Source organism: Polyodon spathula, chromosome 17, assembly GCF_017654505.1.
Source record: "Polyodon spathula isolate WHYD16114869_AA chromosome 17, ASM1765450v1, whole genome shotgun sequence".
Classification (NCBI taxonomy): domain Eukaryota; kingdom Metazoa; phylum Chordata; class Actinopteri; order Acipenseriformes; family Polyodontidae; genus Polyodon; species Polyodon spathula.
The window spans coordinates 19,536,641-19,549,804 of NC_054550.1; the positions used below are offsets into that span (position 1 = coordinate 19,536,641).

Here is a 13,164-nt window from a genome sequence, read left to right on the forward strand (position 1 = left end):
CCAACAATATCTTAGCTGAAGCAGAGTACTCACTTTAACTGCAATACTGGTGTATTAGTAGAAGGCTTAATGCCATTGTAATTAGCCTCTGCTTTTGTGCCTTTTGATTAATCAGTATTTTTATTTTTATTTTACCTTTTGAATAAGTACTGTTAAATGTCAAAAGAGAAAAATGAGTCAGCTTATGAGACATGTACAACTGTGCTTGTGGTCAAAAGACTTTGAGGAACACTGGCGTCGATGATACAGGCAACCTGTAAGAACAGCAGGACTCTAATGTAAACAGACCCCCTGCTTTGTGGTCTTTATTATGACAAAATGGTTGTCAATTCCACAGTGGATGGGGAAAAATAACCAAGATCTACAGTTTTGATTGTCCGATTTAAATATCTTACTCCTGACCCAAAGCTAATGTCCCTTTCACTCATTACACAAGTAAAATCATTTCTTTTTTATTGTTGTTTTGTGTAAATTCATTTTACAGATGCTTTTTTTCTCTGTTCCAGTTCAATCTTTCACTAAAGCTATACTAATGGTGACCTTAATGTGTGGTAACCGAGAGAGGGAAGGGAGGGAGCTTTCAGCAATGGCCCAGTTAAGAATGCCATATGGGGTGAACAATTGATTTTCCAGAATCCCAATCCCAATGCAATCCCACAATGATGTTCAATTTCTTGGTATTTGTTAACTCCCCTCCCCATAGTTTAGACTCATCAGAACTCTGTTGACAGTCTAGTTAGTTAACATTTCGGAAAGGTTTTTTTTTTTTTTTTTTAAACTGTACAGACTCCCCCCTCACTGTTTTTGCAAAGTTTTATTGGTGTCATAAGGTCTTTTGATAAAGATGTGTGTGGTAAAGCATAGGCATGCACTGCAAACATAGAGAGGTATGGTAAAGTATATTAAAAAACGTGGCAAACCAAGGTAAACAATAGTAAATACAAAGTATAACCACGAGAAAAGCAGAGGAAAACAGAGAAATTACATATTTACACTAGTTATTTTACAAGAGTTTGTATGCATGTATGTATGTATGTATGTAAACTGTGTGGCGACACTGTCAAGGGCACTGGAGTTGAATCAACTGATTGATGACGGATCTAACCCCCCCCCCCCCCCCCCCCCCCCCCGTATGCTTGCCTGAGCTAATCCTAGCAGGAGAAAGATACTTGAACGAGACACAATAGCTACTGCTGCCACTCGTCATCTCCAGGAAGAGAAGCGAACACAAGCAATCCCTGGAGCCCGCAGCAAAGCGACTCCAGCAGCTTGTTGTTAATTATGCTCCTTACCTGACCAGTGGCCTGTGGATGTTCCTGATCTGTCAGTGCACGACTCGCTGACAGCTTTGAAGACAGACTCCCAGCCGCTCGTGGCATAGCGCCAGTTTTGGGACTCCAGGATGAGGGTACGCTGGGTGCCGTAGGCGATCATGAAGCAGTAGACAACGTGATGGAGCTGACAGCCGTAACCGCAGCCCTTGTTGATGTTGCAAACCAGCTTCCTGGCCTTGCTGCAGTCCTTGGGGTTCTGAGATTAGGTGGGAAAAAAACAAAAACAAAGTCAAATCAGTTCTGAAATAAACTGCACTCTGACCTGCGTGAACTGCTGCCATCAATCATCTCAATGTGATTTTAACATGCAGGGACGTAATCATAGGCATGTGGTACAGAGGGGAGAAGTTATTCAGTGGTTAGTGTAGAATTCAGTCCGAGTATATTTTTGTTTTGGTTTATTTCTGTGTCACAGCGACGGCCGAAGTGGGCGGCGTCAGCACCAGGAAAAGGAATGAAATACACAAAACACAGGACGGATGAAATGAAATGATGATGGCGCTGGCTGGCGCCGGTTTATTGTAAAATAAAAGGGTTTAACAAACAAAAGACAGGACATGGCACTCTATGCCAAAATAAAAAGACAAACAAAAACGGACTAGTACTAAACAAAAATACGGTGAGCAGATACTTTATGTTGTTATTATTATTATTATTATTTCCTCCGTCTCCAATCCCATTCTTCACTCACCGAACACCCAACCGCGAGTATGTGACAACGTGCATCTATATATACTGTTGTGCTGGGATTCAATTACCAATTAATTATTCACTTGAATCCCAGCACGTGAATTAATAAAGTGCAATTCCCTGTGCTCACATATTATTACATTTTACTTGCACGTGAAGTGCTGTGCAATCCTCGTGCCTAAATACACATATCCATTTTTAACACTCGTGTTACACAGACCTGTTTATATCCCGTGTACCAATGTCTATACACCAACATTTAAACACACCACACACAACACATAACAGATAATATACACAGGGGCGGGCACTTTGTCGCATTCTGATACTTTTAAACCAGTTTTTGATTTTACAGATACAGATTGATACAGATAGCTGTCCAGTGGATGTCTCTTGAGCCATACAGTATATAGCTCACTGATCTCCCCAATATGACTATTTTGATTCAGCGTTGAAGTATCCCATTCAGGCTCTTAAGGGGTCTGAAAAGACTACAGGGGCAATTGGTAGTCTGCTAGAAGCAAGTACTGTAAGCCAAAATGCAGCAAAATCAGTGTTGTGTTTAAAAATGACACATGCTTAATGAGCAGTCTGGCTAGATCTAGTAAACACAAGTTATTGTATGTCTTGTCATTAAGTTTTTAAGATCTCCCAGGTCAACAGTATGGATCTTTTAGGTCAGCTCTGTGTTGAACTAAATAAAGTCGAGACAAGCAGTTCATGAAACCTTTCAACTGACTTAGACTTAAGAGTTTATATTGCCTTAGTTTATTCTATAAAATAAATACAGTTTACCTTTTTTACACTTTGAACTCAGAGTCCAGTATGTTTGTAGCTAAGACTGTACAATGCTCTAGTTAGACCCCACCTACAATACTGTGTGCAGCGTTGGTCACCCCACGACAAAAAATACATCATTGCATTTGAGATGGTACAGAGAATCGCAACTAGGGTGATCCTAGGACTTAATGACATGAGCTATGAGGAAAGGTTAAAAAAAGTAATCTCTTCAGCCTAGAAAAAGGAAGGAAAAGAGGGGACTTGACTGTCTAACTTCAAAGTTAGCACAGAGAGCAGTTTCCAGGTAAGGAGTTTGCTAAGGCACCATTTTGAAATGTTCTGACATACCTTTGTACAATACAGTGGAATGCAAAACACTGCAACGTGTTACAGCTTTAGGTGACAATAAAACGTGCCATCCAGTAGAAGATTTTACAAAGAACGGTATTATAATAAAGAAATAAATACTGTCTTTTTTCTGTGTTATTGGAATACTATTGTCGACATTTATAACTTTGAAGTGAAAACTTTCTGCAACTCCATTTCACAGTAGAAGGGTTGTATGGGTGGTGTCAATATACATTTTGTGAATTTATACTTCTCTGAATACTATACAATTGTAGCGCTTCACTGTGTATTTCATACAGTAATGCATTTGTGCTCTCAGACTACTGATGCACTATGCCTTGACTGCTCTCCTCTCTGTTTGCTACTTAATTTAACAATGGCAATATCAAGTACAGTGTCTGACTTTGTCGTAATGTAGAACTGTAATACGGTGGCATCAAAGCAAATTAGAGAGCAACTGTTTCAATATGCATAGTTCTGTATATTGAATAAGGTTCATTTGCAGAAGAAGCTAAATTGAGAATGATAAATAAAATATTGTAATACAATTTAAGAACACAAGTCTGCATGATGACCAAAAATAAAAGATTTACTACACAAGTTGTGTCACCTTTTAATGGAACTAGCTCAGAGGCATACTTGCAGAAATGAAGTTGTCTGTTGCCACGATCTTCTTTTCTTTCCATGTGTACAGCTGGTCCACTTATGCAGTTTTCTTATTAGGTTAATTCTTCTTACTCTGCGTCCATTGTTTACTGTGAGTGCCATCTTTAAACCACTTCAGTCTCCAGGTTAGCATTAGAGATGTGATGAATAATAAAAGTTGATATTGTTTTAAAGATGGCACTCGCATTAAAAAAAGCATGCAAAGTAGGAAAACTGGTACTAAACATATACCCAATGGAGAGGAGAAACTATTTTTAAGGTACATCTTTTTATATTTGGTCGTCAGTTGTAGGCAAAATTCCCATCTTTAGACCCTTGTAAAACGACTACAGTAGAGGTCCTTCAAAACAAATAATTATTAAAATACGGTTCTGGTAAAATAATGTAAAATATTGCATTTTAAAATGCATTATTGTTAGTCTCAAAGAAACCTATGTTGTGACTGGTGGAGATATATGAGTAGGTGGAGCCAGGGGCTCTTTATATCCCCTTTGGCCACAATTTTTTAATTTAGTTTTTTGAAAATTTTAAAACAGTTTGTATGAACTCTATGGAGTTTGTGAAGTTGCCAAAACTGGAAAAAAAAAAACCCCAAAAAACATTATGCATTCTAAAATAGATACATACAGTAGAGAGGAAACTTAACATGGTTCAATTATACACACTCAGTGACTGAGGACGATATACTGGTTCACCCTCTCATAGAGTCAGGGAGGAATAGACTGCCAGTTAGCCGGTTTGAATAAGTCCTTAGCTAGGAGGTGCAACTGTGTTTGCATTTTTGTGTTTTTTTATGTTTTAATTCTTCCACTAATCTATCTTTATAACTTTTCCATCATACTGTGTGGTCTGGAATTTGTTACTTCCTTCAGTTATCTAGTGTTGCCTGTTGTCCTCCCACTATCTTCAAGGTGGAGGTTGTGTGACAAATCCCTTTCCATTCAATTGGAATCCCTTTAATCCAGCCTTGATGTTACAAATCCCCTGAATGAAAGTCTCCCACTCAAGATAGGTAATTGACATGGAATTAACATGTTCTGTGTCTTTGTGGCAAATTCAAGTAACAGGTTTGTTCCTGTAAAACTAGAAAATCTGATAGGCACGAGCCTGATATCAATGCACAGACAGTCCAGCAATTAGTCTTTAAACTCGCACTTCAAAAAGCCGTCCTAGTTTCTATTTTGATCCTAATAATGCCAGTTAGTATTTCAAATGCTAATTGCCATTAATGTTAGCTAATGGCTTCAGGTATATTAAAGCAGTGACGCATGGATTACACACTCCATTTTACTCTGTGCATTAGGGTTCTTGTTGTCTACATGCAGGTTATTAAAAAAACTCAATATTACATTTGCAGTTAACTTCAGCATGAAAGAAACATGTTACTTATGTTGCCACACAGAAACATACACTACCGGTCAAAAGTTTTAGAACACCTCCATTTTTCCAGTTTTTATTGAAATTTACACAGTTTAATGTCTCAATGTACTCTGAAATTAAAGCATAGAACAAATAAACAATTGGACATAAAAAAAGAAATCATGGAATCGTTTTGTTTAACAAAATTTAATCTAAATTTTTGACTCAACAAAGTAGCCATCTTTTGCAGATATAACAGCCGAACACACTCTTGGCATTCTTTCTACAATGGAAATAAAATATTGTTCGGAAAGTTCTACCCAACACTGTAGCAGAAGTTCCCACAAATGTGTTGCACTTGTAGGTTGCTTTGCTTTCATCCTTATGTCCAGTTAGTCCCAAACCAGCTCGATGGGGTTTAAGCCTGGAGACTGTGCTGGTCATTCCATGACTTGAAGCCTACCGTCTTGTTCTTTTCTTCTAAGGTAGTTCTGACATAGCCTGGAGGTATGTTTTGGGTCATTATCTTGCTGTAGGATGAACCCCTGACCAACTAGGCGTATACCAGAGGGTACTGCATGGCGCTGCAAAATGCTATGGTAGCCGTTTTGGTTCAGGGTGCCACTCACTCTGTGCAAGTCGCCGACTCTGGATCCAGCAAAAGAGCCCCAGACCATCACGCTTCATCCTCCATGATTGACAGTTTTTCAAGTAGTCTTCAGCAGTTCACTGGCGGTGCTTCATGGCCCAGGAAAGCCAGTTTTTCTTATTTTGCCATCTTAGCAATGGCTTTCTTACTGCCACTCGACCTGTCAAACCTGCTGCTCAAAGTCTTTTCTTCACAGTTGAAACTGAGACTTGCTTACTTCGACCAGTGTTAAGCTGTGCTTGAAGCTGTTGTCCTGTGAGCCGCCTATCATGCAAGCTGTTGACTCTCAGAAACTTGTCTTCTGATTCTATTGTGGCTTTGGGTCTGCCAGACCTCTTCCTGTCAGAGTTTCCTCCAGTTTCCAAGTGCCTTTTGATGGTGTAGGAAACTATACTCCCTGACACCTTGGCTTTCTTTGCAATTTCTCTAAAGGAAAGACCTACACTTTTAAGGGTTATAATGGTCTGTCTGTCTTCCTTTGTTAATTGCCTTTTTCTCGCCATTATGATAGCAATACACTACTTCCTGCAGTACAATACTGTCCAAATAATGCTTAAATGGGTGTAGTAACAGTTTGTTCCAACACTGCTTTTATACAGACAGAGGGTTTGTAAGTAATCCACAAAGGTTGGGACACCTGTAGGAATTGTTAGCATCAACTTTCAAGGCTTAATTTACTTCCATTGCCTCAGAACAGCTGTAAGTTGTTAACCCATTACTTGTTCCCTGAAAAAGGCCTTTTTGTATAACTCTGAAATGTACATTATTTTTCAGTTTTTGGTAACCTAAACTTTTTTTTTAACCTCTGGCAGTTTACCGCTTACCTTTGTACCATTTCAGGTTATTCACTGGACTTGAACTGCTTAAATTTCAATAAAAACTGGAAAAATGGGGGTGTTCTAAAACTTTTGACTGGTAGTATAATTGTGTGTCAATTACTGACTAAATCCAGGCCTTTGACTAAACAAACTTTCCAGACACTGCATGCTAAATTAATGCAATGTGTATAAAACACAAGGGTGACTCCTAGCCATTGTCACTGGGCCTGTTATTATTATTATTATTATTATTATTATTATTATTATTGATGAGTATACATTTTCAAGTACCACACCATAGATTACAAGCATTTTAACCTGCTGTTCCCTGGCACCTGACTTCCTGTGCTGTAGGTCCCATGGTCTAATTTCAGCTTGAGTATTAATGACTGACATGCTTTGCAGGCAGTAACATGACCCAGGAAGATGCTGCGGAGTTGAAATGATCCAGGGTAAATAACAGACTAAGGCGCTCACACTGTGAACTTTCTTTTTTGTACTGCCTCTAACTTTTTATGTGGTTCTTACTGCAATTACTCCAATGTTGTCTGTGTTAAGATGCTTTGCCCTGAATTCAGCAGCTGCTCTTCAGTTCCAGTTGCTTGCTATAGATATATGCAGCATAAGGCTATAGTCTTTATATTGACAAACGCCAGCACCGTCTTGTCACTGAACTCTCGAAATGATTCCAGTATCTTTCAGTAAAAAAACCCCCAAAAAACAAACAAAAAAACCACAAGCTTAAAAAAGACATCTTTATGGTGAAAGAAATTGAACAGATGTTACCCTACATACGCTGTTCTGCAGTATGTCAGACAGATTTGAAGTATAATAGTTTAGGGATGTCTGGGTTTTATGAGATGATTAAAACTTAAAACTTCAATATAGTTTCAAAGCCTTTACTCCAGCCAGTTTCCTATCAAACAAGTGAAGGGTTAATTTTATTTTTCAAAACCTAAACCAATATTTCAATGCGAAGAAAAACAATATTTTGAATTGGCTTTTAAACCTCATTAACAACAGCTTATAACACCTAATGTCATGATTTGTATTATTTTTGCATTAATCTGGAAAATCTCCCATCAAATTGTGAATAAACATTTCCCTGCTTGTCCTTATTCTACACTATTCTGTACATGCTAGTGACGTATGTCATGGTCATCAATGTTTTGGTCATACTGACGGCTCTTCGAATCTGTGCTGCTAGGATGCACTGTGATGAAACCACACATTTTCTGAGTCTTTGTTAAAATCAAAAGGATGCATACTTTCTTAATTAGATATGAAGTCATCACTGGGGAATTGGTAACCATAAGCCATTTCCAGGAGCTAATGGAATACCCGCTTTGTGTTACATGAAGCTTCTGGGATTGTACCTCACTCATTAAACACACATACAAGTAGGGCCATTACTGAATCTAAAAAGGGTCGAGATGAAGCTGTCTCTCGACCAACCAAAACATGGCAGGCTAGAGCGCATCAATAATTCATTGTAGTTTCACAGTAACGGTCCCTTCGCTACTATGCCGCTTATTCACAGGTTATCAATAAATGATGCATCTTACATCTTCAGGATTTGAGAAATAAAATCAAGTAAAACCCTTTTAATATGACTTCAAAGCCACTGATGGAAGTGGTGGCAATGAGCGGAGCTGACTATCTGGAATTCACCAACAGCCCTGACAGAACTGGAAACATAGTACTGTGGGTACTGCTTTGATGACAGTAGTGTTCATTAATATCATTTCTATTTAATGCCCACTCAACATGCACTGCAGTACTGCAGTATGCTCTCAGACGTTACATGTTGGAAGATTTCAATACTTTACAGCAACTTGCCGTACATGTACACCCTTTAGTCATATGTTTTTACTTACCAAAGCGATTTTAAGTTGTGTGAATATAAGTTGAATGAATGATAAATGTAAAGCGATACTAACCAGAGGGTGACAATAAACACAATTACCAGGAGCTTGTGCCCATTGACTCCCATTATATTCTGGCCAGGTCATTTCAGTGCTGTGATAATCAGTAGAGGGTGACAGTAACAGGGCGATATTTAGAAATTAGACTCTGTAAATATTGACAAAAAATACAACAGAGATTTGACCTGCAAGGTGATTAAATAGGGTATTATCACGTAAATGTGCTGCAAATGCACATCAAATTGTTACTATTATCCCGTCTATTGGATAACATCTACTGGAACATGTGTCTTACATTAAAGAGGTTATAGGCTCTCAGTTTGCATGCCTTACTTTCAGGTAGTCAGTTATTATTTAGCTTCATGGGCCATTGCACCTGTCTCCGGGGACAAATCATGTCACCGGCTGCAAAGCATGTCAGTCGTTAGGGGAGGCAGCTGGTTGGTTAATGACATAAATGAAGACCTTCACGGGGTTATATGACCAAGAAAGTGCAACACTACTTGAAAGTAAGGCATGCAAAAACAGCTTTCTTTAATTTTGCACCAGATATCATTTCAAACTGCACATGTGAGACCAATAAAAAGACTGGAAGTGCACGGCTAATAAGATTTATGTAATTATTTTATTAGTTATGACGACTTTAATTAAATGCAAGGCACCACATTTCTAAACAAGTAATATACTGGGCACATATTTCAGGTCCCTCTAAGCTATTATTTACCTCAGCAAGTAGCACTGTTAAAAGAAATAAAGAAAAAACAAGCAGCTAAACATTCTACAGTCACTAAGCCTCAACATGCCTTAATGTACAATATGCATCTACATACTGTTTAGATTAATGGTACACATTTCCCTTTCTCTGGTACTAAAAGCTACAAGCAAGAAAGACTTGTATGTACTGCTTGAGCACAGACATTGATTTTGTGTTAATGTGCCTGTTCTAGGGGGCTGACACCTGAAGTCATTGGCTTAGATAAATGGTTGGATTGAGTCTCAAACGGAGAGTGAAAGGGAAAGATGGCCAGCATTTCAAAGTGCATAAGAAGATTAACGACAGTGCCAGGCACCATGAAATACAAACGTTAATCGGGATGGAATCGCAGAGAAGCTCTCTCCCATGGGCTCAAACTCATTAGAAAAGAAGAAGCCAGTGACAAGGCTTCTCAAGGAGCTATAGGGGGCTGGAGTTCACAATGACAGATGCCAGCGTCCAAAGGATTCTCTGTAAGACAGAGAGCAACACTTTTTATTAATGAAGTGTGGAAAGTCACCTGTTGATGGGGCTCTGTCTGGCTACCACTTGCTAATGTGGAAAATAAAGGAAGAGCCTGTTAAGCAAGACTAGTGCTATTGTATGAACCTGATAAGACCAAGCTTAGGAAGGGCTGTGTTAAAGTGGGTATTATTATGCTAAACGCAAACGGTACTGCTTCAGCTGTGTCTGGCTATGTGCGCCATGCTGAATTCCATATGACTGCTTATTATTCCTCCTGTTTCAAACATGACAAAATTATCTTCCAAGTGTTATTGATTACCTTGGATATTAATGCTGTATTTGTTTATGTATTACAAGTGGAATTAACTTTCACTGGGATTCCATATCTTGTTATCTTACACAACACTGTACAGTTTGGATAAACAAACGTCACCAAGTGTCACACTGACAGCAGCAGATATCTGCTCAGACATTATAATCCTGGTCCTTAAAGAAGAAAAAAAAAAACTAAATAGGTGTCATTTAATACCTGGTGCTAATTGTAAATTGGAGCCAGGTGCAGGGTATTTAAAGGATACTGCCAGTCTGTTCAGGGCTGCTGAGTGGAGGGAGGCAGAAGGTGTGGTCTGCTTCCGAGCAGTCAAGGTGAAGTGCTGTGTTAAACCTGTGTGAGTTTTTGTGTTTGGTAACAGGTAAATGGCTTAGCCGTCCTGCGTGTTAGTCAGGGACCTGTTGGTGTATAGTCAGAGCTCCAAAACGGAGTTAGGTTTTGTTTCTGTTTTTGATTATTTGATTGGTGTCTATTAAAAGTGCGTGCAAGCGCCGTAAAAATCTATTTCTGTTTCCTGGGTCTGGTTTTTAAAGGGGCAACGAACCGTGAGAGTGCGAGGATCGTTTACTATATATATATATATGTTCCATAGTTTAGCTGTGCACTCTAACATTACCAACTGTATCATCAATAGTGTATACCCTTTAAATTTGCATATGTTTCTTCTACGTTTAATATATAATTATATGTGTTATTAATCTGCACTCATGGATACTTGACATATTTTTTACAAGCCTGATCCAGGTGTAATCTCTATAACAAGGTCAGTATAGAAATGAGCTTTAGGGGTGGCCAGCAGCAATTTCTCCTTCCCTACGATAGTCTTTTAAAGATTTTTAATGCAAAATACAAACTAACAATTTCTAAATGATTATAAGAGACACAGATAAAGGGAAAACAAATTCAGATAGTAAAAGGGATTTCTTGCAGTTTACCTGAAGGTATGTGATTCTGTTCTGAACCAGACTGGACAGGTCCCTGGCTTCCTTCTCTCTCCAGTCACCAGCCCCATCTGTTTGACTGAGGTAGTGCAGATCAGTCATGATTGACCTGCAATAAAGAGGCATGTCACCCATGTATATAACAAGTCACACTGATCACAGATCTTCTCTGTTGTGCACTTCCATTCACTGACATCACAAACAGAGATTTTCATTTGAACACATCTGGTACTCTTCTAGGTTAATGAAAGTTCTCACTCTCTTTGCTTGCTTTCGATGACATGCGTTACCCTTGCACTTCCTAGATCATTTCACCTCTGTCTTTGGGATCGAGCATGTTACCAATTATAAAGCATGTCAGTCATTAGGGAAGTAGCTAGTTGGTTATGACAGGAAAGAAAGCCCGAAGGGGTGGGGACCACAAAAGTACAAGACTATCTGAAAGCCAGGTCTGCAAACAGAGATTTCCTTAACCTAGAGTAGAACCAGATATCATGTTTTAAAATGAATACATGTGTGGTAGGAATATTATGCATTCTCTTTTATTTTAGAAGCACAGCAACGTGCTTTACAGGATATATGCTATGTATATAGGAACTGTACGGTATACAAACCCATTTTTCTTGCAGCAAAAGCTGATATTATAGTCAAGCCTTTATTTATGCAATGATGTCACATTAAGATTAGCTATACTCTTTAAATGTTATTGATTAATTCATACCACCCAACATCTGGGACAACAAAATTTGTGTGATACTTTGCCCGTCGGACAAATACTTTTTATTTATTTATTTTTCCTATGTTCATTCTGTTGCTAGAAAGACACTCCGGTATACTTCAACGGAGCCACTCAAGTTTCTGAAAACTGAACTGTGGAAGTCTAGCACCTACACACATTCTAAAAAGTTTTTCCTTGGGCGGTGCAAAGTAGGCATCCTTGGGCGGTGCAAGGCAGGCAGTGCAAGGTAGGCATCCTTGGGCAGTGCAAGGCAGGCATCCTTGAGTGATGATGCATTGGCGTTCCCGGGTGAAGTAAAGCAACGGCAGCAGTGGACCCTTGGGAGGCGATGGTGGCAGTGGACCCTCGGGAGGCAATGGTGGCAGCAGACCCTCAGGAGGCGACGGCAGCAGGAGCTCCACTTCTCCCTGTGAGGGAGCCAGGACTATTGGTGGTGCTGGGGTTAGCCCTCTTTGCAGCTGCTGCGGCCGGGTGGTTTTCACCCTTCCTCACCTCAGCAACCTATGCAGAGGCTGCTGAGGACCACCAACATCCTGTCGAAGGCGGCAGGGGCTCCCCCCCTTCTGGCTGCAGTGGGGGGACCAGCAGGCATACTCCCTCTGCTGGTGGAGATGGGAGCGGCAAGCAGTCCTTCAACAGCGGTGGACGCAGAACCAACAGGTACTCTCCCTCTGCTGGTGCCTTGGGCCCTGGACCTGTGGGCTTCCCCTTCTTGGGTGGTGGACGCACCGACTCCCCCCTCTTGGGCTGTGGACGCACCGACTCCACCCTTCTAAGTGCTGGATGCTCAGGCTCCACCCTTCTCGGTACTGGACGTTTGGGCTCCTCTGTTCTGGGCGTAAGACGTTTGAGCTCCTCCCACTTGGGTGCAGGATGTTCGTGCTCCTCCCACTTAGGCGTAGGACGTTTGGGCTCCTCTCACTTGAGCGTAGGACGTTCGGGCTCCTCCCAATCGAGGTCTGTGTTCTGGAAGATCTCCAGGCAGTGGTGCTGCTCATGCCCGTAACACATGCAGTTGGTGCACCACTCTTCTTCCTCCCACACCTTCCTTACTCTCTCTCCTGTCACTGCTGCAGCTTCCTTCCCATTTTTCTCCCAAAAATAATAAAAACAAATCTAAAATAAAAATAAGTCACCTGCAGTACCTTTTCTCTGGCCTGAGTCTAGGAGGCACTGCAATCCCACGCAGGACACCACGTGTGACAGGGTAGCCGGGTGGTGACGTCAGGCCAGAAGCAGGAAGACACAGACAATGCAGTACTGCAGGGCAAAAAGGCGCTGTGGCGCCGTTTATTTTTTAACCCCCACAAAAATAAATAAAAAGGGTTTTAACAAAAACAGTGCTCACAGAATAAAATAAATCTC

General features: G+C 40.3%; 1 protein-coding gene across 6 annotated transcripts in view; it reads right to left on the minus strand.

The window, feature by feature from the left end:
• The window catches only part of LOC121330142 (alpha-(1,6)-fucosyltransferase), a 286,595-nt gene that overhangs the window by 41,160 nt on the left and 232,271 nt on the right, over positions 1-13,164 (minus strand). For all 6 annotated transcript variants that reach the window (XM_041276439.1, XM_041276437.1, XM_041276438.1 and 3 more), the window contains 2 exons: positions 11,055-11,169; positions 1,293-1,530 (listed from right to left, as the gene is read on the minus strand). In XM_041276439.1, the coding sequence (XP_041132373.1) occupies positions 1,293-1,530; positions 11,055-11,169 (353 nt within the window). The remainder of the gene's footprint in view (positions 1-1,292; positions 1,531-11,054; positions 11,170-13,164) is intronic.